This window comes from Passer domesticus, chromosome 2 (assembly GCF_036417665.1).
Source record: "Passer domesticus isolate bPasDom1 chromosome 2, bPasDom1.hap1, whole genome shotgun sequence".
Lineage (NCBI taxonomy): Eukaryota > Metazoa > Chordata > Aves > Passeriformes > Passeridae > Passer > Passer domesticus.
Window position 1 is genome coordinate 101818118 of NC_087475.1, and position 27851 is coordinate 101845968.

Consider the following 27851-nt stretch of genomic DNA (forward strand, 5'->3'; position numbering starts at 1 on the left):
AACTGTCATCTAGTGGTCATAATCTGTTCCTGAGTTACTGTTTTTGTTTGGATATAGCCAGAATATTTCTTATACCCAGGATGAAATAAACTGAAGTATACCAGAAAATATTGAGCTAGGGGGAAAAAAAGTGTCAGAAAGACTTTGAGGTAAAGTGAAAAACCTTAGAATCTTTCATAACCAAATTTATAACTTGGTGCATCAAAGCTGTGAAGGCCCTTTTTCCTCTTTCTCCTACAATTTACCACAGTGACATATCACTTTCTGCTTTACTGAACAGCTGCGGAAAGGCTAAAGATCAAGATAACTGAAGCTAAAATAGGCCATCAAAATAACCTGTCAATAGTTATCCTGCTACAGTCATTTTACAGGTCAGTCTCAATTACTCTGCAACAAGCATGTTGATGCTAACAGAATAAAGCTGACTGTGCATCTCCTCTCTTTGAGCTTCTTTGTGTACCAATGTTTTGCAGCTGCTGATTGGTAAAGGTAATGCTGACACCTACATAATAACTACTGGAGTTCAGTGAATAAATGTGAAGAACAGCAGGACTTGTACATGCTGTAATAAGAATATGCTCTTACAAAAGAGGAAAATTGGCAGAGCAAAATGCAGTGTTATGAATTTGATGACTTAGGCTGGAATATTACTCAATAGCATTAGAGTTTGATGACTTAGGCTGGAATATTACTCAATAGCATTAGAGTTGCGTGTAGTGATACTGTGGACAGAAGCAGGTGTTCTGTTTTAAAAAAATTCTTCGATTTTTTTTAATGGAGAAATTCATCTGTAGTGATGAGTGAGGAAGCTTTTATGCAAACAGTATCTCCTGGAGTGAATTGGCTAGTATAAATCATAATACTTAGCAAACAAGCTACCTGTCCAGTTTGGTTTCCAGATTCTGTTTATAATTTGTATTTTCAAAAGGTTGTGAATCCCTAGGTTTGTTTTTTTCCCCTTTATTCAAGGTGCTTTGCAAACTCAGAACTTCAAGATATCATCTGCCTGATAATGCTTAAAGTTTTAAACACATATTGAAGGGCAATGCTTACAGAGGCAGATGATGGGGACCACAAGGAAATTACAAGACAGTCTTTATGTAGTTAAAAATAATTTCAGTGTGCCCACATGCTTAAGAATGTAATTGCTATTAAGCAGATGTCATTGAAGAGGTTTAGCAAAAATATTGAATAAAAACAATGAGGTACCTTCTGGATGTTTACACAGTTTCCTGACTAAGGACAGTGCAATCTGAGGTAAATGACAAACAGCATGAGGTGGATTATTTTCAAACTTAACACATGGTCAAAAATAGCTGTCCTTAGTCCATCAGAGAGAAAAGATTTCTGAATGATGAATGCAAGGGAGAAAAAGTTAGGATGTGGAAGCCTTTCTTACATATTCATTATGAAATATATGTAGTAGTGAATATTCTTTGCTTAATATTTTGTGTGAATAGGTTTTCATCTGACTGCATAATTTCTGTGCAAATGTATTTTTTTATCTTTCTTTCTAGTTATGACTAAATGCACTGTACAGTTTTATTTCCCTACCAATTAAATTTGAATCAGTTTTTATTCTGCTAGAGATTTTAGATTTTTTAAAATTTCATTTTAATAAATTGAGGGTTTTGAAAAAAATTATTTAGAATTCCTTACCAATCCACTCATTCTCAAGATTTGTGTAAGTACACTTATTCTTTAGATTTGTATGAAGAAACCCCTGCTACATCTAGAGGGAGAATGCTCATGTGAGTCACCCAGCTCTAACAGGAAAACTTACATTTCTGTAGCCAAGATGATAAACAGAGAAGATTCTCAGGTTATTTTAATTCATAACGGAAAGTAAGCTGAACAGTACTTCAGCAGTCACACACTGAACCGAAGGGTTACAATGGACAGCAGGGTTACAAACTAGGCTGTAAGTAGTAAAACATCAAATATGAGTAGGTGATACTGGCAGGAGAATATAGCTGTAAATCCTGCCAGTCGTTGGGATTGAGGGAGTGAATAATGTCTGAAACACCCCTTTAACTGGACTCTGTTATTAGGAAAGCTGTTTGACACAGGTAAATGAGCATATAATTACCTTTCTGCTGATATTTGCAATGTTACCAAACCTTATGTGTTTTTGTTACAGTGATGAAGGGCTTGACCTCGTTCCCATGAAACAATTTCCTGTTGGGGACACACAGAAATTGATGCATGTACAGATGCATGTACAGAAGCTATGTTCAGCCTCAGGATTTGTGGAGCATCCATTTTTTAGTATTTCACTGCCATCCTAAAGAATAGGTGAGCAGCTACTCTGTGGATGCACAGCAGCAGAGAATCAGTTGCTATGCTGTGCGTGTGAGCTGGGTGCTCAAGACTCTCCACAGTCATAAGATAACTGAGAGCAATAACTGCTTGTTTAGAGCAGGAAAGGCAGTTATAACCTGTCAGGAGACTGAAAGATGCGTGTGAAGACAAAATACAGCAGTAAGAGTGCAAGATGCAAATTTACCAAAATTAAATGTTGTGGCACGAGATAGAGCGTTGGTAAATGTGGTGAAAGCCAAAATCATTGTGTACGTGATGAGCTGAAAAGCTGCTGACTTTCTTCCTGTGACTTTGCAAAATCCTGGGGAGTTCAGAGGAAAGGCTGGCCTGACTGCAGAGTCAGCCAACACAGCACTTTTGTGTGGAGGATGTCTGCACCACAACAGCAGCATGGTGCACAGAGGAGCAGCAAGCACCCTGAGGGAGAGAGAGGAGTGCACAAAGGAACTCTGCTTTTGAATTCCGTGCTGCTGGGGACCAAGAGCATACCTGTGCATTTGTGTATACATAAGACTCTTAACTCAATATTATTTATCACAGTCACAAACTAAAATTTTGGTTTTCTGCTCATAGCAGTCTGAATGTGGAACAAAGTAAAGGACAAAGAAAATAATCAACCAATTAGCAACTTAACAATGTGCATATCTGGAACTTATGTGATTTAGTCCAGTGTGATAGACCTGTGAAGGATGATAAAACCCTACTGCTGGATAGTTGGTTAGCAGGTAATACTCTTCTGTAAATATAATATATATTGTTTATAAACTGGCAACATTCTACCTTCAAGAGCTGATGAACCCCATTTATGAACACTGAACAATGTAAAACACTTTCCAGTCCACAGAAAAACATTCTTAAGAAGTGATGGCACTCTATTTTTGAGTGGGAAAAAATATCACTGGTCAGTATAACACCTATTTTAAGTGAGAATTTTCAGATGATTATGCCTGTGTTGACTGGCTCTCTTCCTTGGTCAGTCACTGGAAACTGAAGTTCCTTTAAAAGCTGTTTGTAGCTGCTTGATATTCAGCTTTGATCCCTTCCACTCTAAAATGACATACAAAAATGGAGAAAAGCAATACTTGCTTGCAAAAAGCACCTGGAAAAGAGTGGCTGTTTGATAGCTGCTAGAGTGAGAGTAAATAACCAGATGTATCAGTTTACATGAGTATTACATTTAGGAACTGCAATCCGTTTAGAAGTCTGTTTTCCAAGCACTGTGTCATAGTCCTTGGGAGCTTAGCTCAAAAGAAAGCTCTAATGATGTGTGTCAAAAAATATTTCTAAATCTAAAGGAAAAAATCCAGTTCTTCTGATGCTGCAATCAGACCAAGTACCCAGTCAGTCTTCTAAAATAATGAAATAAGGAGTAGTGAACAGAGGTTTGTAAACATGTTTCTTTATTCTTACTTAAGTCAGTTCATACTTTTGCTAGAAAGGCATCAATCAAAACAATTTGAGAGTTGCTACTATATACAGGACAATTTATTTTACTTATTTCCAAGGGATATTTTTTGAAGGTGAGAATAAGTCACCTCAAAATGAGACAATAAGATACATAAGCTAATTTGCATACAAAAAAGTGAACTTGCAAGTCTATTGAAAAGAATATCAGTAAAACATCTAGATATGTAAATGAAACAAAACTTCAGTTTTGGCAGTAAAAATAAATATTACTACAATTAGCAAGCATTTTATCTTTTTTGTACATTATTGCACATTTATAGAAGATATATTTGTACTTGTTTTGTGAAATATTTTATGTTTGTTTTTGGTTAAAGTAGCCTATGAGTTTTGAGTAACATAAGTATTTTACAGTATCTTAATGCTTATACTCTTAAGAAAGAGAGGAATGCCATATCTTCATGGAATCTTATAGAAAAATAATCATACCAGTGATCTGAAGCACAGAATGAACATCTTTAGTGGAAATCACAAAATCACAGAGTGATTTGGGTTGGAAAGGACCTTAAAGATCATCAAGGTGCACCCCCCCTGGCACTGGCAGGGTCACCTTTCACTAGACTAGGTTGCTCAGAGCTCCATCCAACCTATTCTTGAATACCTTAAGGGGTGGGGCATCCACAGGTTCTCTGACAACTACTCCAGTGTCTCACCACCCTCAACGAAAAGAATTTCCTCCTAATATCTTATCTAAAACTACTCTCTTTCAGTGTGAATCTGTTCCCCACTGCCCTGTCTCTCCATGTTCTTGTAAAAGTCCATTTCTGTCTTTCTTGCAGGTTCTCTTCAGGTACTGGAAGGCCACAATTCAGTAACCCCAAAGCCTTCTCTTTTGCAGGCTGAACAATCCCAACTCTCTCAGCCTTTCCTCACAGGAGAGGTGTTCTATCCCTCTAATCATCTTGATGGTCTCCTTTGGATCTGCTCCAGCAGGTCCATGTCCTTCTTGTGCAGGGGACCCCAGAGCAGAGTAGAGAAGCAGAATCCCTTCCTTCCCCTGCTGGCCATGCTGCTCTGGATGCAGCCCAGGACACGTTAGGTTTTCTGGGATGCAAGTGCACTTTGCTGGGTCATGGCCAGCCTCTCATTCACCCCAAGTCCTTCTCAGCAGGGCTGCTCTCAATCTGTTCATGCCCCAGTCAGTGTTGATACCAGGAATTGTCCCAACCCAGGTGCAGCACCTTGCATTTGGTCTTGTTAAATCTCATGAGATTCCCACTGGCCTACATATCAACCTTGTCCAGATTCTTCTGGATGACACCCCATAATGGCATCTTGAAATACTGGATATGAACCTAACAAGTGAATTAGTCATGCTAGTGCAGTCTCCCTAGTGGATGACCTTCTAAATGTATCCCTTATTTCCATTTTCAGAACTAAGCCTTCCCTACCATTATTTTCTGCTATTTGAGGTATTCAGTGATTATCAGTAGGTCATCAGGTCATGTGTTACTAACATATGTATTAGAAAAAAGTGGCTGTTGGTGGAAGAGTGTTTTGTTTCAGTTCAGACGGAACCTTTCTCTGGTCTCCCAAATGTGTACATCATAGTGTCAAGTGCATCAAAGTAACAACTACAAGTGACTGACAGAACTAGGATCCCACAGCACAACAGCAAAGGCAAGACTGGTCACAACTTCTTTTCCAGGAAAAACTATGGTGTGTGGTCAGTCACATCTTTCCAAGGAATAACACATTTTCCCAAGGAAGAAAGCAAAACAGGGAGGAAAAAAAAGAACTATGGACTCGTCAGCAAGCAGAGATGCTTGAACAGACCTAGTGATCTATGCTGCCCCAAAATCTGAATAAATCCTCTAAGTTTCTTTCTATAACCAGTCTTCTATAAAGAATCTCTTTCCTTTTCTGGTGTTGTTGAATCATTCATGTTCCTGGACACTGGTCTTGTGGAAGATTCTGCCCCACTGTTAGATCAGACACTGAGTTGTAAATTACATTTTCCTTCTGCACATAAGTAGTATAAGGTTCCACCTCCATTGTGTCATCCTAGCAAAACAAAACCAAAAACTGTGAATACAAGGACGAGTTTAGCTTGGCAAGATGCTACAAATCTTTCATCTGGACTGAAGAAAATAATTGGGAAATAGTGCTCTCATATTTACTCCTCTTCAACTAAAAAAAACCCAAACAACCCTGTATTTCTTTTTCTACCAAGGAACATGGACTGCTGTTTCTATCGAAGATTTGGAGGGTGAAGTTGAGGTGTTGTTTCACTTGCCTCCTTTATCTTCCCTTCTACTCCCCTTTTGTTGGCCTGAAAAAAAATTTATTAGGGTCTGATTTTCTAGAAAGAGTAAATAATATGTTGGAGTCTTGACCTTGATTCATTCCTAATTAGTCTGCATTTCAGTCTACAGACATGCCAATGAAAGTCCCGTGACATGACAGCAAGAACATTAGTACTTAAACCATTAATTTACATTAATGCAGCTGTGTCTGTCAGCAGCAACTGGGATGGAGGGCAGCAGAACAGCAGGAATACTAGTAACTAGAATTGACTAAGTCTCTTTAGAAACTGAAGCATCTTTTTAAGTTGATAGAATTTGATTCTAGCATATACTGTAGTTGCACAGATAAAACATAATTGCAACACATCTTGTCTGCATAGAGATGCTGTTTGGATTTGGCAGCAGAGAACAGAGACAGAGCTCACAAGTGAATTGCTCAGTTACACAGGAAGCTTCTAACAACATAGGATATCCAAAAATATCTCCCAGTTTGCAGCTCAGCTCTCCTTCCATTGTCTTGAGTATGATTGTTTCTTTGATTGTGGATTGACCATGCAAGATAAAGAGTGGCCTTCAAAACTCATACATTACCATTCTGGACACCAAAAGGGATATTGTTTTACTCTTGGTGTCTGTTAATATTGTTGCTTAATCTTCTTGTTCACTAATAGTTTTCTTAATATCCCCCAACCCATGCTATTTTCTCCCTTCCTGACTATTATTTGGAGAGCAGTTGTGGTCAGAGTATCTGATATGACAAGGAAAATGTGGGCAGACTGACTCCTCGTTAAAATTAAAGGATGGCAGTAGCTGAGTGTTTGCTGTTGGAACACACCTCTACTGTTTGCTCAAAGTCAAAGTTATGGTGAAGATAAGCTTTGTTTTGTTCTATAAAGTGCTAAGAGTAAATATATCAGACACAGTAGTACTTGCTGAAAGTAAAAGTCTTGCTGAGAGTAAAAGTCTAATGTTTTCCTTTCACTGATCATGTTTCCAGGGCTACCAGAATCACCATAATTTGGTGATTGTCTAAGTTGCATAATTCTCCTTACCTGTTGGGAATGTACAGGAGCAATTTCAGGAGGTTTGGTTTTGTGGCATGGTCTGTGAAAAGAAAAGTATTAAAACAAGTTTGCTGGATCACAGCTTGGTTTCTTTGATCAAAAAGTTATGAAACATTTCTTTTTCTTGTCTTCAAGAGTAAAACCTTCTCATCTCTCTCTCTCTCCTTGAATTTTGACTCTGAAATTATAGCACCCTACCTTTCTTAAGAGGTCTTTTGTTTGTGGGTGCTTATACATAAAATGGAAGCAAATTAGAATCAAAGTCCTCTATAAGGATATACATTTTGCAGTTAGTGAAATGGTATGGAACTAATTCTTCACCTCTGAGGGAAGAGGACGGAGAGTAAAACAGTTTGTAACAGGCAAATGAGGAACTTAGCTGAGATTTTCAGTACAGGTGCTAATTCAGCCTTCCACTCCACAAATTATTTCTGTAGGTATTCCTCAGAACTACTTTTTTTCTTCATAGGAAAGCCTAAAGAGACTAGAGCCCAGCTTCACTCAAGGAATTTTTTAATAAATACAGATAGAATCTGCTGTCCCTTCTGTTCATATGGCAGGCTGGCATTGCTCAGTCCTCTGGCATTTAGTGGAACTTATTAGGCAGCAGAATCAATGCCCTCATCTAACCAAGAGAGATACTGGCAGACAATGACAGTATCTGAAGAAGATTTACTCTCACAGATTCTTATAAAGCGTTCATAAAGTGTTCCCCTTTAGGAGGCAATGCAATCGGGGGGCCTTGGCCAACTTCTTCCCATTTATATTTTACTCAGGGGATTCTTCTGGGAAGATGTGTGCAATGCACAGTGCACAGTGTCTGCAGTACAGAAATAGTTGATGTAGTTAATTTGGTTAATCACAGCAGTACAGACTGACAGAATAATATGATTTCATAACACAAAGAGAACTTTAGAATTTCTTCTAGCACTAGACAATTTTTTCTTAGCACCTTAGGGTACGTACATACCTATCACTGTGGAGACTGAAATAGTAAATGACAGCCAACAAGGTGATAATGACCAGAACACAAGTAATGATGCAGGCATACAGGAAAATGTTGGTGTTGGTTTTCTCTAAACATAAAGAGACAGTCTCAGTTATATCTTCTCAATTTCTGTATTATTTCAGTAGAAGATTAAAGTTGCTTTAGCACATACATGCATTTTCAGCATGCTTGTAAAACAAATAGAATGTCCTTCAGCAGAAGGGAAACTTAGTAACGAAACTTTGCTGAGAAACACAAATAGAGTCTCTGCCAGAGGCAAAAGTAGATTCCACTAATGTCACAGTGGCCACTCATAATATATTTTCATTAAGCCCACCTGAGTTCCTCTCAATGACTCATCATTTCTCAGTAGTTGTAAATATTCTCAAAAGCAAGAAGAAAACCAAAGACCAGAAAGCAAGGGTCATATGGTATCAGACAGTCACAATTTGAATGAAGGAATGTATTTTTTTTCTGCTAGCCACTTGATACTTGGCTGTCTGTCTCATTTATAATGATATTAAAATTTGCATTTAAAAAATCCTAATATTCTCATTCCAAGTGATTATATCAATACAAAGATACTGACTGCTTCTCTCTGTTTCCAAAAGCATCTCCACTACCAAAAGAATACTACCACCCTTATATATATCCCTCTTAGGGAAGAAAGCATTAGGAAATAGTGTTCAGAACACAAAACAAGGCGGTGATGTTTCTGGGCAAAGGCAGTCAGGGATGATACTCTTGTCTCTATAGGACTTCACTGAAGATTTCTATATCTTTTTGAGACTTTCCTTCCTAGAAGGAACAAAAGCTGAGAAAGCTGAACAGGGTTTTGAACACGGAGCATACAAAGGGAAGCTCACCTGAGGGACAGCAGGCTATGGTCTGGCTCCAGTTCCCAGCTGGGTGGGACACCATGCAGGTGGTCACATTGGTGACACTGGTGCTACACGCTGTGAACTTGCTGAGAACAGTCACTGTCCCGTTGTCGTGGCACTTCTCCTCTGCAGTGGAGCTGCCCTCTGGGACCCACGAGAGCTGAGCTGGCGGCTTCCCCGCCGCTGCCTCGCACACGGGGCTGCCCTGCTCATCACAGGACAGGCTCAGCCTCGGCGGGGCTGCAAAGCACCAGCAAGGGGACATGCATGGAGTTAGTTTGGCACAGCTGGGCTGGGCTGCTCTTGTTCTCCACCCAAAATGAACCTGATCTGAACCCAGTGAAAAGAGAACAAGGTTGGGGCTGTCATCCCATCCCATCCCATCACATCCCATCCCATCCCATCCCATCCCATCCCATCCCATCCCATCCCATCCCATCCCATCCCATCCCATCCCATCCCATCCCAGACAAAGAGCAGCTCTCTTTTTCCCTTTTGCCCAACTCCCCCCCATCCAGATGAGCCTTTTCACAACCATTCACATCTTCTGTGTGTACATGGGAAATTGCTTTACGCCTGTCATTTCTAACTAGACAGTGGAAACAGGGAACAGCAGAAGGGAGAAGAGTTATGGGAAATAAGGAGAAAGGAGACACAGAGATACTCGCAATTAAATGCATGAGTTTGTCTCAGCAAGAGTCACAGAATCACAGAATGGCTTAGGTTGGAAGGGACCTTGAAGATCCTCTAGTTCCAACCACCCTGCCATGCAAAGGGATACCTTCCACAAGACTGGGTTGCTTCAAGTCTCGCCCAACCTGGCCTCTAACACTGGGATGTCTACAGCTTCTCTGGACAACCAGTGTTCCAGTGGCTCACTATTCTCACAATACCGAATATCTTCCTAATATCTAATCTAACCCTACCCTCATTAGTCTAATAAAATAAAAAAACAGCTCCACTTTTGCACGTTCCTTACCCAGCACGATCAGGTGGTACCTTGTGACGAAATTCCCTTCTGTTGTTGCCGCTTCACAGCTGTAATTTCCCTCCTGGGCTGTTCCCACTTGCCGTATCTCAAGGGCAGGAGGCAGACCTGCTCTGAATGTCCAGTTTATGTTGTCACTGCAGGTTGTTCTGTGTGTCACGTTCGTATCAACCCTGTATACCAAGGTGCACGGGCCTCCAGCCTTGGGCATTATTTTCCATGTTAGCATAGTCATATTTCCTTTGAGAGGGCAGGTGAGAACTGAGCTGTTACCTACAGTCATCACTAACACTGAGGAGGTGTTCCCTGAGGAGAAAAAAGCAGAATGTGTGAGAGAGAGCCCAGGAGTTGTGGTCTGGACTTCACAGGGAAATGTCTGCAGTGCTACAAACAAGCATGATGCCATGGCTGCGCTCATCTGCACATTGTCTCTCGTCTCTTACTACAGCTGTGGATTATGGAGCCAGCTATGGATTATCACAGCCAATCATTGCAATACAAATTTCCCACTGAGGATCATCTTAGTGGATAAGACTGGATACTGGAGGAGGACCCTACTCCTGCCCATTGTCTTCAGCAGTTCCGCATCCAAAGACTGTGCTTGTGTGAGCAAATTCCGTGGGTTGCTCACGGAACCTAAAATACAGGAATATGACTGTTGCATCTGGCCACAGGACAATGGCTTGTCTCTGTAACTGTTGATGCCCACAAAGTAAACAACTTTTACTTCTGCATTCATCTGAAATCCAGCACTGTGGGCAAAGGCCTTGTCTACACCTTTCAGGCATGACACAGGTGCACATAACACTGGTGGAGCTTTGTGTAGGAGGGAAGGATTTTGCCTCGCGTCTCAGGGTTTTCTTACATGTGCATTAGCATTGCCTACATGTACAAAGGCCGCCTCTTTTATGAGGCACTTGTGAGACTGAGAGAAGAAAAGAGTCTGAGGCGCAGGGTGTAATCCAGTGTGAAGAGCAGCTGAGGGAATGGGGCTTTTGTGTCCTCAGGCTTCTGCTGAAGTTAAAAGCAAGCAATCCCTAGATTTCACAACGCATGTGAGTGATACTTTGCAATTAATGGGTTTATAAGAATAATACCCATAGCTGTAGTCCAAACAAACCTCTCTTTACCACTTCACTCATTTCCTCTTTTAGTAGGTGGTCATTAAACTTTGGGACAGTAAACCACTGATGTCTCAGCTCTCTGTGTCACTGGTGAGACACAAGTTGCTTTTTCCTTTGGCTGAATAATGGTTTTAGTATGAAAGCTGTCTTTGAGGAGAAAATCAGAGTACTACTTTCAAAACCTGCATTAATCTGGACAGACAGATCAAGTTAACCAATCTGATTGGTACTGACAAATAAGTTTTTCACAAGTTATTCCAAAAATACTAACCCCCCTCCCCAAAGTTTATAAGCAAATACACTAAAGCAGCAATTGAAAGTTCATCTGGTTTATGCAAAGAATTAGAAGTTTAAATTTTTGCATGAATTCGTGAAACCCTTGTCAGTCTTCCTCTGTGTTACAAGATCTAGCTTTGTTGGGTTTTGCTACTCCCTACCTAGATCTGGAATTCTATTACTTCTGCTGTCCAGCACATTGTGAAGCCCAGTTCTTAAACATTCACAATGTTATAAGAAGCAGTCTTAATGAGCATCAACTTTAGTAATTAGTCAAATCATTACTATTAGCCTCTTTGAGAAAACTACAGTTGGTTTTACTTTACTAATATTGTCTGAAATCTCATTATCTTCGTGAATCTAGGTGAATGAACCATTCCAGCTCAAGTACTATTGGTTTTAATTGACTGTTTTCTGGGGAAATTATTTCTGACTGCAAAATGGACACACTTCACTGCATTTTAACTTCTTATATATTCCTTCAAAGGTTTTTGCCTTTTCATTTTGAGCATTAAGTATCCTTTGGGTGAAGACACTTCAGCTGTTAAGAGTGTTTTGTGCTGCATTATTACTCCAGAGGTATTTTTAAATGACAAATATTTTTCTCCTTAATGGCATTCCAAGAAAATGTGAGGTGTGTGTTTTAAACTCAGATGATTTTACCAGGAGCAGAACTGAAAGAAGTCTTTTGTGTTGTGATAGTTTCTGGATGAGTTCAAGGAGTGCCTCTGAGAACTGGACAACAAAGTGTTTCCTCTCCCACTTTAATGTTGCTGAGACCCTCAGAGCTCCAAGTCATGCAGAGTATGGTTGACTTCATCTGAAAATGACTAAGCAAACTTAAGCACTCAAACCGCCCTGTGTGTTGGAGCTGGGGTTTATTTGGATAATGTTTGCAAATGTTGAGCAAGAGTGACAGTGTTGCACATATTGAACCAGGTACACTTTCCTTTACATATTAAAGCAGCAGAAATTTACTGTCTTTCAACTCAGCATCTCCTAAGCAGCTCATTGCAATGTAGAAGTTCCCCAACACAATGGATTTTCAAGCTTCAAGGCTGTAAAGAAGAAGGCAGTGAAAGTGGTGCTTTTTGCTAGGCCTTTCTGCCATATTCTCCTTTGAATGAATCAGGTACCATTCACTTCAAATAAAAAAACACATCAGAAAGCTTAAAAGCTGCTGAATCAAGCTTACATACAATTTTAGGTTTACAGAAATTATGTAGAAGGCTTATGGAATTCCCTGTATCTTGTTATTGATTCTTAAGACTTTAAGTATGGCAAGAATTCTCCCCAGATGACACATTAATTAGTAAAAAAAACTTCTTGCTTATCCTATCCACACAGCTTCATACTTTTGCAAAGAGGTCTTATTAATATAAAAGGTTAAACTGTCTTCACTTTACTGCCCTCCTATATCGTTAGAGTGCAGGTAAGCAGCATTAGTGTAAATATTAATTGTGAATTTTCTTCCTTGATTTGCTTTTTTTTGGTACGTGCTGCTAGAAACATGATCTTTTGATTTATTTTACTAAAGAATGTGTCTGCCAAAGATCCTTAAAGGTTTGCTTAATTTGTGTTTCTGAAGTGACTTTGAAATGACTCACAAGCAAAATAGGACTGGGTCAGGGTAATACTCGATGGGGAGTTTCCAAACCAAGAAGAATAATGTCATCTATTTTCATGGAAGTTTCTGATGAAGTTTATATTTCAAACTAAAATATAACCTTAGGAAATGTTAAAACTAGCTAGTTCTTATTACAGAGTTAGCTTTACTCAGAAGCAATCAAAAATGTATATTCCCAGAAGTTAATATGTAAATATCTATGGGATCCCCAAGCACAAAGGCAGTTCTTTAAACAGAAATTATCCTCATCCCTATCCTATCCTTCCTGGTCAGCCTTAGCATTTCCTCCACTTTGAAGATGTTGGTAGGACCTCTCGTTGGACTAAACTTAGACATATTCTGCTTTCTCTTTCCAATGAGCGTACCAAAAGCCATCTAAGTATCTAAAAGTATATTTTATTAGAACATAAATCAATACATCATAAAGTGACAGGTCTGCAGGGGACACAGAATTGCTGGCTTTACTCATGAAAGTAAAAGACATGAAAATAAATCTCCTCTGCTCCCTCTGGCCCTAAAGAACAGGTTCTTTCCCTCAGTCCTCTTTTCTATTTCACACGCTTTTGCTGACTTTCAGGTTGCACATTTTTTAACATGATCACAACTGAGCTCCTTTTCCCTCACTTCCATGACTTCTTGTGGTTCTGCTACAATCAAGCCCTTTTCCAAGGTCTCCTAATCTGTTTTCTTTGTCCTCCTTATGCTGCCTGCCCCAGCCTGTGCTCTTGGATATGAGCTCAGCAGCTCTGGGGGAAGGTGCAATCTCCCCTTTTCTCCGGGAATTTCACTAAACCTAGACAGTGTATGTCTACTCTGCAGGAGAACTAAACAAGCAGAAGTGTTTCTTGTGGTTTAATCCCAGCTGGCAACAAAGCCCCACACAGTCACAAGCTCACTTTCGCAGACTTCCCCTACAGTGGGGTGGAGAGAGAATCAGAAAGGTGAGAAAACACAGAGGTTAATAGGTAAAGCAAAAGCTATGCACACAAGAAAAACAAAACATCTCAAGTGCAGGTAGGTGTTCAGCCATTTCCAGAAAAGCAGGACTGTATCATGCATAGTGACTTGGGAAGACAAACATCATAGCTCCAAGCATCCCTTCTTTGTTCTTGCCCCAGTCTTATGTGCTGAGCATGATGCCACATGGTCTGGAATATCCCTGTGGCCAGCTGGGGTCAGCTGTCGTGGCTGTGTTCCCTCCCAGCTTTTTGGACCACAGTCCACTTAGTGGTGGTGTGAGAATCAGAAAAGGCCTTGGCTCTGTGCAAGCACTGCTCAAAATATCTCTGCAAGGTCAACACAGTTTCCAGCACAAATCGAGCTCCATAGAAACCACTATGAAGAAAATTAGTTCTCTCCCTGCCAAAAACCAGCACAGTATTCAATTTCTGTTAAAGAGAAAAAGTTCAGTGCTGAAAGTGCTTTACTTCAGAATTCTCACCACACCACTGTCTTCTGGAATGGTCTTTTCATGTTGCAAAGTGGCTAAAAGTAATTTGCTGCTGTTTCCTCTGTGATAACCAATTGGTTTGTGACCAGTGCATTAAGGCAGATATATGGCGCCCACATCAGCATTTATCTGCTCAAAGGCTCAGAAACAAACCAGCACATTGCACAGCTACAGCTCTTGAGGTGAAATCTCATCTTACAACTGAACTGAACTGACAGCTTGCTGTGGCTGAAAAAGGAGATAATCAGTGCAGCAAGGCCTCATCCTCTGTGGGCCTGCAGAGAACAAGAGATTTGAAGAGGTGTGAGCTATCAAGCTCATCTTGGTGCAGTGCTAACTATGGGCTGGTAATTAAATGTCAGCACTGTTAACTATTTCATTGCATACAAGAGAAATTAAATAAAGGGTCACATATTTATTGTAAATAACATCTGATTTATTGTAAATAACATCTGAACTCAATGTTCTTCACAATTGAGTTAATTCTGGAAAACAGCAATCATTTTTTATGTTAGCCAGAAAGAGCAGAGCTCAGGAAACCAGGAGTATGTGCTGTCTGTCACACTGATGTGGAAAACAGAGGAGTCAGGTTCTGGGAGTTCTGTACAGCATCAGGCAGAACCATTTTATTTTGGTTGTGAATGCAACTCCATTGTGATCAGGTTTCACCTTGGAGGCTTATCTGATAGTAGCAGGCCTGAGGTTCTCCAGTTTGACTGCAGCCTCTGAAATCTATGTAATTATCTAATTATGCCTCTCTCATTGCCTCTCCTTGGCTGTTGTAGAAGACTTCAAGCCATGTCTGAGACAGTTCTCAAGCTCTTCTGCAGTGCACTGAGTGCACATTCCAGTGCACTGACAGACTCCACTTTTATGGAAAAAACAAACTTGGTTGAGGAGTTCACAGGTTTGTGTCAAAAATGTGCTGGTTATTGTTGTCATTGTAAGGTTTCTGTAATTTGAAAAGACTGGGGAAGAAACTTTGCTTTTTTTCAGTGTGGTTTATGCAGTGTGTTTGACAGCTCTCATGAATCACTAGTTGCACCAGCTTCTTTTCAGTATCACTTATTTTGTCATTTCTCCTATTTGTCAGAGACTTTCTCACAGTAAAAGAAGAAAGGTTTTAAAACCAGGAACATTTGATTGTAAAGCCACTAAGCTTTTGAGGGGAATCACTGCAAAATCGGAGACAGCTAAGCAGGCTGAAAGTGCTTTTGGCTGCTTTCAAACATGAAAGATTTCCAGCTTCTGTTATTCTTCATAGCAGGTTTTAAACCACAGTATAAATTTTATTGCCTCAATTTCCATGACAGCCTCTTGCAAAATTTAACTGTTAAAGAGTTTTTGCACTACAAAGAGACTTTCTCAGACATATTTCTCAGACATCCTATTGATTCTTTATTTCTTACAGTAACAATAGCAGAGAATTTTCATGCATCTTTCCCCTACACCCCCTGTAGGTATTAAAGTTAGGGATATAATGAACTGAAACAATGATCATACCACAGCCAATGACTAACTGTATCTTGGAATGAATGTAGTATATAAGTCACAGCAAGTCATAATCAAAAAGGCAGCACTGGACACTTGTAATAGCTCAGGTACAAGTCTGTGTTCTGCATCGGTTTTCCCCTTCTACTGCCACAGAGTTCCTATGACACCCAGCACGGCTTGTCTGGAATGAAATGAAAGATAAATAGAAGTGCTATGTACTAGGGTAGAAATTGTTGATGTACTGACAGATTCTTATATAGCGTAGCTTTGTGACTTTGAAAACACAGTCACACCAGCACAGGATGGAGTGTAGGCTAAAAACCACCCTTGTGTTTCGGGTGAGAAGCAAGTAGTTAGAGTACTTTAAATTGTATTATAGAAACACATCAAATAGCTGACCTAAGTTCATATGACTCTTGAAACCTAGATCACAGCCTTTTCAGCACAGATTATCTTTAAAAGGATATATTAAAGGACTTATAACTTTATTGCTAGTATCACACTCACACTCTTTTACCCATACTTACCATTATTCCTTTAAAAGATGTCTTAGTCTCATTTCATTCTAGTTAGGCTTTTCCTTTATCTTCAAAATTAATTTTTTCCTCATACTCAAATTGTTATTTTGTTCTTCTTTTAACACATTTCTTTTCTGTCACCACTATCATGCCACTTGCAGTACTTTTCTTGCCACTAAGAAAAGTATTAAGTATTATCACTCTTTTTTGCTGTTTCATGCAGGCTGAGACAGTAATCTCACGCTCTTTGTCATTGGTTTTACAACATGAAGTGCTCATAGAATGGCTGGATTTTTTAAGATTGGAAATTTCAACTATTTTGCAGAGGGCTGAGGACACTGACAAGCAGTCAATAGTGATCTCAAGGTTTCAGTCTTCCCTCTAAAGGTGGAATATACCTTTGCAGTTGACAGTTCCTAGTGTGTAATTTTCCTATGATCTTTCAATTCTCTTAAGCTTTCTCCAGTATCTTTTCAAGCAGTCTTTCAAGACAGCTGATTTTAAAGGCAATGAAAAGATGCCAAAGCTCAATTAGGTAAAGATGTGTTCGATACAGTGTCCCCATGAAAAAAAATTAAGCTGAAAGAATAAAGGGACAACTACAGGGACTACAACTGTCCAAGGGATGGATAAAGAACTGGGTTAAGGAGAGAAAGAAAAGACAGTTAAATGGCAGTGCCAGTTTTAAGGTAGCTTGCTGCTAATGTTTCTCAGTAGCTGATTTTGCCATAATTCCATTTAAGTTTTTTACTAATGGCATTGGCTGTATCACCAGCGTGTGAGGAAATTTGTTGAAAGCAGGAAGAACACAGTGTTATTATTGTAAAGAATTGATCTGTTACACAAGAAGAACCAGTTGACCTTGATGAGTAGAACGTCAAATGTGTGCTGAAATTCATCACCTAAAAATGTCATAATAATAAAAAAAAGGGTAGTACAACAAATTTTTACTGGAAAGTAGAATACAGAACCATGCCTTAATCAATATTAAAACCAGCTTTTCAATAAAATGGGTGCTTGTTTTGGTGCTCAAATTGTTTATGAAAACTGTTTTCTAATACAATGCCTGCAATTCGATCCGGTGATTCAGTGATTTATCCCCATGTAAATAGGTTATGTCTCAATATAATATGACTGTAGAGAAAAAAAAAAGGATGGGTACACTTCTTAAATGAAGAAATTAATTGGTGTTTAAATGATGTGTCAGAGTCATGCAGTTTAGAGAACAAACACTGTTGGCCAAATCCTCAGTTGATAATAAATCATCATTGAACTTAATAACCTGTCATACGGTATACCAATCTGGCTGTAAACTTTGAACTTTGCTACTTCTGAACTGTGCAAAGTAAGTAAATCTTCCTCCTTGCAGAATGTGAGCTGGAATGGATGAGGGCAAAAGGCATTTGCACTGGATGTCAAAGTGCCTTTGGTAGTATTGCTTCCAGAGTAGCCCTGTGACACCACGTGTCACAATGTGCTTCCAGTTCTCAGATTGTTTTATATTTTGCTCTATGTGCTGAACTTGGCCTTTTACTCTCGGCCATGTGAGAAGAAAAATAAATCAAGTAATCTTCACTTATGCTTAAAGCAGCATTTTCCTACGATTCTAAACAAGAATAGATCATTGTCTGCAAACAGTAAGTTGTGTGCCTTCTTTTTCATACTTTGCAGAGAGCAGATAACAAACTGCTGTAAAAACATATTTCTGACCTCACTTTTATATGGTTAAAATCTCAGTCATACCTTGTTTAGTGCTTACCTTTAGCATTGCAGTTTTCATTCCAGCATTGTCTTATTCAACACAAATATAAGGCAGCATAAGAAAATCATCTATGCTTTTTTCTTAAGAATGATTGCACATCTAACTGCGGTTTTAAGTAGCACGTGCCTCTAGAAGTGCACTCACAGTGAAAGAAAACCTGCTTGCTTTGTAAGTCATGAAGTATGTGGTCAGTTTGGAAGACTGAACTTCCTTCTTTCCATGGTTTTGAAAGCCAACATGTTCAGGCACAAACGCACTCTGTGTTTGGACCACAGCAAAGTGAAATGTTGGTATCATAAGGATGTGTTTGGAAGATTGTGCTATGGCAGTTTAGATGTTTTCTAAGAAAAGTTTTGCTTTATTTAATGGTACAGAATTATTTTTAAAGAATTTGGATGAGAAAAACAGGCTGTTTGGGTTCAGATGCTTTTAGGCTAAAAGAAGTCAGAATAATTCCTGCGCACAGTCCCAAAGGAGCAGCAAAGAAATAGTGAAATGGAGACAAATGTAAGTTTCCCATAATAGATTTTTTTAGGCTAGGATTTTTTTTTATCTGGAGCAAGATTTCACCATAAACTAGAACAGAAGTCAACAGAGACAGATCCAGTGAAACATACTAGGGCAGAGAGAGTCAAAAGGCAAGAAAACACTGGTACACTAGTGAAAAAGAAAATACTGGTTTTGTTAAATGAAATGAATGCAATAAATGAAAGCAGTAGCATTCAAGGAAGTTATATATGCAGACAAGCTTGAACTGTAGCTAGTTTGCTGTGTAAATCAACTTTACTTTCATTCATCTCATAGTCTATTATACCAAGACAATGTCACTGACTTCAGTTTTTCACTATTGATAAAACTGAACAACCATAGGGAATCACATCTCATTACTGATAATGGATTTCGTGCAGCTTCCTGTGAAGCACTTAGACACATCCACTGTCACAGAGTAAACTACAGAGGCAGTACAGCCAAATGCTGCAAATGTTATTTCAATAAAAAGATATTTATTGCATGGACTCCTCTGCATGGACTTCTCATGGAAGATCTTGCCTGTCCTTACCACTCTCCCTTGGAGTATACACAACCACTTGAGGTGTTGTGTGTGCTTAACTAAACTAGAGAAATCTTCAGAGCATTACCAAAAATATTTTAATGTTGAGTCTTTTTTACTGCTGCTACTGAGGATTGTCACAAAAGGATTTTTAGTAGAGATCATGCCCCAGCAGCTTCAGTAGCTTATTATCCAATTCTACCTGAGGGCAGATCTAGGTATGACAATTAGGAAGCAACCTCAGCCTTTTCTCTGAGCTGCCCCATCTGCTGTGGTAAAAACTAACCCAGTCACACAAAAAAAAAACACGCTGAGGAAATGTTAAGGAAAATGTTAATGGAGATAAAGTCTGGTTACATACAACAAATTTTCCATGACTTTATTTCTTTCAAAGTAGCTTGCTCTAGTCTTCAAAAGTGGGGGGGGCAGGGAATAGTTCCTTCTGAGCTTCATGCAACACTGAAGACTAAAATTATTTGGACAGAATATGCACATTAAATCAGCTTGACACATTTAGCCTGTGATCTCTGAAGGAAAAAACCCCTTGCTGCTAGGTCTTGCTCAGAAGAGCCACCTTCATACTGAAGGAAACAAGTTTAGGAGCAGCCCTAGCTCAAAACTTTCTATCAAATGCAGGCTGCTTTTTATTGGGAGCAGGTTGAGGAAAGAGATTTCAGGTGTGAAATTAGATTTCAATGGAACATCTTTTTCCATATTCTTTGAAGGGCAATATAATTGGTTAACCAAGATACCAAGAAGTTAAAATTCAAATACCTTAGGGTGAAAACCTCCCACTTTTTGGCACTGGACTTTTAAAAAATATTTTCAGCAAAGTGAATTTTTAAAAATAATTTTTACCAGTAGGATTCCCCTTTGTCTCCCCACTTTTTCTCCAATATTCTGTGGTGTATTCATACTCCTTTACTTTTTGAGCAACTGTCTTCAAAAATGTAGACTGTCTTTGATGCTACCATAATCAATCTGCATGAACTTGAGCAGGTTCCTCAATATTCTTTTGAGATAGTTCTTACCTAGAGAATAGGGACAGATCTTTTACCACCAGTGTGCCTGTTGTGAGGTTAATGATCCAAAGTTTAATAATGTTCATGAAGTATTTAAGTTTTTTTCCAGTGGGTAGCAGTGGAGTAACTATTTAGAACCCCTCATTGTCACACCAAAGACATTATTAGATGGGTTTTCCATCACTGCCAACAATGACTGCATCTGTTTTGCTTTAAAATATCATAAAGGAGATATTTTTATTTTCTGACCAATAGGAATGAAGTAACTCATGTCCATGTAGTTTAGCTCTTTATGTCCATAATAGGAATGGACACATGCATGTTACATATTATTCAGAGATGTCCAAAGTTTAATTTGGATCTCATGGACCTATCTGCCTTCCTCCTCCTACACAGAAACAGTTTAAGTTTCTGGAACTGCTCCTCAAATCCTTATTTCCATTATCAAATCCCTGGATTGCTGTATGGTGTCTGGAAGAGCACAAGCTCTGAAAATACAAATGAGCAGTATGTGGGAAACATTAACTGCTGTAATTAAGCTGTATTAAAATGAAGTCAACTACACTAAAAGACAGAAAATTTGGACTGCCATTGCCCTTGGTACAAAAGCCTTTCCTATCTTGATCCTGGTCATGCCCTTTAGAATGAAATTCCAGAAGCTGCTCCCCTCTATCAGCACATCAGAGACCTTCCACTTCTACTCTGAAAGGTCCAAGAGATCCATGCCCTATTTCAAAGTGCCTGCAGCTTCTCTTCAGCAGAAACTACATGCCCAAAAGCTTCAAGTTCCCAAAAACTTTCCCAGGCATATTTTTAGGGTGTCAAAAAGCTCATTTTCTCAGATGATGTGAATTTGGAGGTCTTAGTAAAAAGTCTATTTGTGACAAATTGTATGTTCCCAGCTAAGGGTCACTACATAGTTGCCTACATGGAAGTCACACAGAAAATACCTGGCAGCCTTGTGACAACTAAGAAAAGATGAGCAGGAGTGTGTATTGGGAAAGCACACCTTAATTGTGCTTCATAATTTTTAGCATTTAATTAAAGCCACAGAACTATTTATAGCTTTTATAGAAAGAAAGGAGCTGTGCACATTTCCCCTTCTTACGTTCCAATGGCCAATTGGTCCCAGTTAGACTCACCTGCTAATCTCATGACCATGGTGATGGTGAGCAGCACAAAAACATACATGGTCTTCCCAGCAATCTTCATGTTGGTTCCTGCTTTCATGGCTCAGGCAACTCTGTCATTCCATCCATCCCTCCACCAGCTTAATGTGGTCATGGGGAGCATTTCTTGCCTGCCAGTACATCCTCAGCAGCCAGTGTCAGTTTCCTCTCCCCCTTTTCCATGCCCCTCCTTTAGCTCGGCATGCTCCTGACTGACTGGCTCCTCAAAGCTGGAGAGGTTCCTCCTTCTGACTTTTCAGAGCACTTTTCAGAGCTTCCTGTGCTGAGAACCCAGGCAAACACTGAGGAAACAGGCTGAGCAATTCTGCCTTGTGTTCATTGGCTCTCCTCAGGAGGCTGATGAGTGAAGATAAACCCTGCAACTGAGTTCAGAGAGAGTAAAACCAGAGGAGATCATTCAATGCTGAGTTTAATATCCAAAAAGAAATCTTAATCTTGGGAAACTAGAAGTGTTTCTCACTTCTTTTACTTCTGCTAGTTCTTTATCACGTCTTTGGCACAATCTCCAAGAAAATTCTTCTGCACGTCTTCCTCAAAAAAAAAAAAAAAGAAAAAAAGAAAAAAAGGGCAGTCTTAAATATTCTCTGTAAGTGACACTTTCAATTATTTCTCTCTTAACTACCTTCTTAGCACATGGAATTCTACACTTCCCATATATATACACAGCCTCATGTGAACTTTTAAGTTCAGACCTTGTGAACTCTTAAATAAGTTGTAGGTGTACCCTTACTCCATCTCTACCCCTGCCAGCTAAAATATTACGCATCCAAAACTCATTTTTTGCAGAATCTGAAAAAAATTGTGAATATGGGACAGTTTTCAGGAAAACTGCAGAATGCCTCATTCTGGAGGGTTGAAACAAGGAAACAGTAAATATTTCCAAAATGAAACACTGATACTTCACATCTAAATGATGCCTTTGTTTAGAAACTGATCTAATTTTAAGGTAGCAGAAATCTGTACAGAAGCTGAAATACTGAGCAATTTTATTTTTTTTTTCGGCACAGCTGAAATTACATTTTACTCTGGACAACAAAGACAAAAACCAATTCATTATTATGTGCCCTTAATCTAGTGCAGGGTCACATGGGGTCACAGCCTCCTCTCAGATATCCACCTGCTCCAGCGTGGGGCTGCTCCATGGGCTGCAGATGGATCTCTGCACCAGGGACTGCAGGGGAATCACTGCTCCAGCACCTGGTACACCTCCTGCCCCTCCTTCTCTGACCTTGGGATCTGCAGGGCTGTTCCTTTCACACATTCTCACTCGTTTTGCCAGGTGAAATTGCTTGGCCATTGCCTCCCACTGCTTAAATGTGTTATCCCAGAGGATGGGCTATCCATTGAGCAGGGGTGGAGAAGTTAGTGTGCTGAAATTTCACCAGCTGATATCTGATGAAATTTTATGGGTACTAGAAGCTGTAAAGAAATGAAGCACTCTTTGGGCACAGAGACTTGTTTTCAAAGTTTAATAAGGTTCCTTCCTTTTACATCTTTTTCACCAAGTGCCATAACTATTGTACCAGCAAAAATGGAGATGCTTCATGGAGGAGAGGAGCCAGCCCGTGGGTGTGGTGAGAGTAAAAAGATGGGATGCATAAAGCAGCATAAATATTGGTACCGTGGGGAAGATGCTGAGCAGTGTAGGAACACAAATAAGACAGACAGGAGTTTTGTGTAGATGAGAAGGATTTAGGTAAAGCACGTGTGTGTATTATGTTAGTCCTGAATGGGTTGAATTAAGAGGTGCAAAATCCTGTGGTTCACTCTGCTACTGACAACAGTAATTTTACTGAAAATTTCCACAGGAAAATATTGTCCTTGAACAAGAAACTGGGGTGCCTTTTGAGGAAAAGATACCTAAAATATATGAGGTTAAATCAGAATTTTAAAGAGAAGTGATGATTTTCATTTAGCTTTGTCTGAAACTGCTTTTCTCTTTTCCTTGTTTATGAATAAAAAAATGGAAAAAACAACTATTGTGGATAAGGACAAGTAATACTTAGTCTTGCAATCAGAATGAAGAAGAGACTTGCCCTTGTTCAGAGGCGAAGGCTGAAGCTGTTTCAGAATGACAAGTCTGTGTTAAATACTTGTCACCAGAAATTGAATGTCACCCACATCTTTCACTGAAAAATATGTTTGGGGGTTGTTGTTTTTTTCAGAATACTCTTGTGTGGGTTGTTTTAAAATAATATTGTATCAGTTTCTCCACTTCCTCACTGATACAATAATTTTAAACTCCAGTGTCCCTTTCCTTTCTTAAGCTACAGCATTTCCCCAGCACAATTCTATGGTCAGTGGTGGAGAAAAAGCCTCAGCTATTAAAGCTACAAGTCAGAATAATTAGCAGTGAGGACAGAGACATAAGAGGAAAAGACAGAAAATAGATTAAAGTGGCAGGAAATGAACAACTCAGGCACTTTAACTGTGCACTGTGTTTAAACTGTTCTGATGACTGCAGTGTGGTGTTCTGGTTTTGTTTGTTCAGACTGGTGTTCCAAAATGGTCTGCACTGGTGTTCACTGGAACAGAGGAGTGTAAATTAAAGTCTTATTTAAATAAGTAAAAGAAAGACTGATAATGATCATATAAAGAAAATTATGCAAAACACAAATTCAGATGGATTATCTTGGTGCCAGGAACATCTCATTGACTACTGCTTTTTGTGGGAGGGTGTTCTGTATATTTTTATCCACTTGGTTTTTAACATTCAATATAGGATTTTGACACTCCTCTTGACTGTTCTGAGGTTTTCAATGTGCTATTCACAGTAACACTGGTTTATTTTCTGAATATTTACCATTGACCGTGGAATTAGTAATGCATGTGAACAGATAGCATTGCTGTGTTTTAGACAAGAGCATGGAGAGGAAGAAGATATGTTTATATAAGTAAAGATAAGAAGACTGGAGAGAGAAACAGGCAAAATGCAAGCAGTGTCAGGCTTCAAATATAAAATAAGTGGTGCTCAAATCTGATGCAAAGACAAGAGGATATGAAGATGTAGAAAATGTGCAGATTGTAGTGTACTGGACACAAGATTGCTGTATAAACCAAAAAAATAAGAGATGCAACGAGATAGAGGAGATTTTGGAAGAGAGCAAACTCTCTTCTAAATAAGAAAAGTCCAACTTTAAGTCATCATCATGGAAGATCTTTACTATAGAAATTCATTCACAACCAGAAATTAGACAGCTATATACTTTAGGTAGGGAAGAATAAATTGTCATTAAGATACTTTGGAAGCAACTTTCTGGTTGAGGGCAGCAAAATATGGGAAGTGAGATATGAGAAGTCTGTAGCAGGTCATGACAGAAAACAGAAGTTTACCACAAGGAGTGATGAGTAATCATAGCAGACTTTTCTTCCAGTTATATATTGAGAGCCAGCATCCCATGACATAGAATTAATAGGAACCTAGATTTATTTGGGTTAGAAGGGACCTTAAAGATCCTCTGTTTCCAACCCTCATGTCATAGGCAGGGACATCTTTTCCTAGATCAAGTTGCTCAAAGTCCCATCCAGCCACATCATGAACACTTCAAGGGATGGGGCATCCACAGCTTCTCTGGGCAACCTGTTCCAGTGTCTCACTACCCTCATAGAACAGAATCTCTTCCTCATATCTAACCTAAACCTACCCTCTTTCAGTTTAAATCCATTCCCCCTTATCATATTACTACATGCCCTTGTAAGGTCCCTCTACAGCTCTCTAGCAGGTTGCCATTAGGAAGGCTGCTCTAAAGTCTCCCTGGAGCCTTCTCCAGCCTGAACAACCACAACTCTCTTCAGTCCACTTTTATAGTTCAGGTATTCCAGCCCTCTGATCATCTTGGTGGCCCTTCTGTGGGTTCTCCCCATCAGGTTCACATTCTTCTTATGTAGTGGGCTCCAGATCTGGGTGCAGGACTCCAGGTGGGGTCTCTCCAGAGCAGGGCAGAGGGAGGGAATGACCTTTCTTGCCCTGCCGGCCACACAGCTTTGGATGCAGCACAAAAAGCCAAGCACATCTTGGCGGTGTGCAAAAGGATGTGTTTGACTTTCTGGGCTGCAAGAGGGTGTTGTTTCTCATCCACCAACAACCCCAAGTCTTTCTCCTCAGGCCTGCTATTGATTTATTTTCCACCCAGCCTGTTTTTGTGCTTGGGATTGCCCTGGTCCAGGTACAGGACCTTGTGTTTGGCCTTGTTGAACATCATGAGATCTGTGCAGGCCCAGCCCTCAGGCCTGTCCAGGTCCCTCTGGATGGCATCCCTTCCCTCCAGTGTGTTGACTGCACCTCACAGCTTGGTGTTGTGGGCAAACTCATTGAGGGTGAGCTCAGTCCCACTGTCCATGTAGCCAACAAAAGTGTTAAACTGCCCCTGTCCCAGCCCCAGCCCCTGAGGAATGGCACTCATTGCTGGTCTCCACTGGGACATTGAGCCAGTGACTGCACTTGAGTGTGACCATCCAGCCAAATCCTTCTCCACTGTGGTGTGGTCTGGGCCTCTCCACTTCAGAGACCAGGATGTTGTCTGGGAGAGTGTCATCTGCTTTGTTTGTACAAGGCCAGGTAGATGACATCAGTTACTCCTCCTTCATCCACCAGTGCCCTCACCCATCATGGAAGGCCCTCAAATCTGCCAATGAAGCCATGCTGGCTGTTGCAAATCACTTCCTTACTTTTCATGTACCTTGGTATAATTTCCATGGGGACTTGCTCCATGATCTTGCCAGGTACAGAGGATGAGACTGAGCCTGTAGTATCCCTTGGTCTTCACTTTTTTTCTTTTTAAAAGATGGGAGGGGGTATGTTTCTGCTTTTTCAGTCAGTGGGAGCTTTACCAGATTGCCACATCTCATCTGAGAAAGGAGAGAGTGGGACAAAGGATGACCTAGACAAAGAAATAATGCACGTAGAGGAATAAAAGTTGTCAAGATTTGCTGGCTGCATTAGTTAGAAACATGGTGTGCATTTAATGTAAAGGAAAAAAGTGGAGAGGCTGGGATAGCTGAAGCCTGAGACACTGTTGAGAATGAAGACATTGCCAACAAGCACAGCTAAAGATATGCTTCGAGTAAGTGCCCATTTCCACACAGCAGAAGAGAAACTCAAGCATCATTTGTTTAAGGTGCTATGAAGAATCTTCACAGCCTAGCTGGAAACCGAACTTTCCCTGTCTTCTGAGTTCTAAAGCACAGATCTAGGCTCTGCCTGTGGTTTTCGGTGTGGGTTATTGCAGTGCCATTTTATGTTAATTATCATAAATGTCATCAGATATTATTTGGCAGTCTCTGTGATCTGCTGTATTTGAAGTGGTTTTACTCAGCTTAAAGTCCTTGCTGACAGCAGATTTCATGTTAATAACTAATTCAACAAGAAGGGCAAGAACTGTAAAGCTGGTTTTTAACTTTTAACCAAATGGAGACAGAAATAAAATGTGCTCCAGGAACTGAGTTTCCAATGATGATGTGAATATCAGAGTGCTGGAACCCCATCTGGTACAAACTTAAGCTGGCCCAGTTTTGTTGACTTCTCATGAAGGTTCCATAACTTTCTCCATGTGAGAATTCTCCCTGTTGTCTCTTTCTATGTCAGCTGAGAATCCTAAATATTCAGATAGCTTGATAGTCTGCAAATAAATTAGTAAATCTCTGAAGCTGGAAATGGTTCTGGGAAAGGATCATGATTATCTGTGTACTGACAGATCTGTTTCAGACACAAAATGCTCACCCCAACAATGGTTTAGTCTGACAATTTGGCAAGAAGGTAAAATTAAGCCTGGATTATCGTATACAAAAGCCTTGTTCAAGCTATAGGGCATTAAAACCAATTTAATTATTTCAGAGACTGGAGTGTCTGTCACACTTGTCAGTGAATTTCCTGCCTTTTGATGATCTGTCTTAGAACCTAGATCTTGTTACAATTGTGGAAAAAGAATTTCAGAAGTTTTATTTGCATATTCTTTAACAAATACTTAAATTTTGCATATGGAGGTATGTGAAAGAGAAAATGAAAGTATCCAAAGCAATTTTTTTTGTGCAGGCAGATGCAAAACTTCTCTATCTGCTTAGGAACATCAAGGTGTTCCTCCAGCTATTCCATTTCTTGACTCTAACAGAGTTCATGCAGTCTGCCTGGAACATGATTGACACGTCTGCCTCAGATTTGATTGCCTGGATGTTTGCAATTGCAGATTCTGTAATCTGAGCTTTTGTGTTCACCATGCTTTGAAGGCCAGCGTGCAGTGGTCATTTCCTGGCTCATGGATCCCACCATATGGCAAGTCCCCTAGCAGAATGGCATAATGCAGCAGGCTAACTATGAAGATATAATTTATAACCTTTGTGGCAGCAAAAGTGGCACAATATGCTTATAAAGCTTCTTCCTGGTTGTTC

General features: G+C 39.8%; 1 protein-coding gene across 1 annotated transcript; it reads right to left on the reverse strand.

Annotated features, from left to right (window-relative positions):
* Positions 1-3705: 3705 nt before the first annotated feature.
* On the reverse strand, positions 3706-26496 carry CD200R1 (CD200 receptor 1). Its single transcript, XM_064410104.1, has 8 exons — positions 26147-26496; positions 21928-21994; positions 21420-21829; positions 9945-10259; positions 8951-9205; positions 8067-8172; positions 7085-7136; positions 3706-5790 (listed from the first exon to the last, which is right to left on the reverse strand). The coding sequence occupies exons 3-8, from the start codon at positions 21505-21507 to the stop codon at positions 5668-5670; spliced, it is 939 nt and encodes a 312-aa protein (XP_064266174.1). The 5' UTR covers positions 21508-21829; positions 21928-21994; positions 26147-26496; the 3' UTR covers positions 3706-5667.
* Positions 26497-27851: the final 1355 nt, after the last annotated feature.

Excerpts from the sequence above, each read along its gene's own strand:
- CD200R1 (XM_064410104.1), bottom strand. The coding sequence starts at position 21,507 with ATGAAAGCAGGAACCAACATGAAGATTGCTGGGAAGACCATGTATGTT. Across the intron at positions 10,260-21,419 it reads CATGGTCATGAGATTAGCAG|GGAACACCTCCTCAGTGTTA; the intron begins GTGAGTCTAACT and ends TTTTCTCCTCAG. Across the intron at positions 9,206-9,944 it reads GTACCACCTGATCGTGCTGG|CCCCGCCGAGGCTGAGCCTG; the intron begins GTAAGGAACGTG and ends GGTGCTTTGCAG.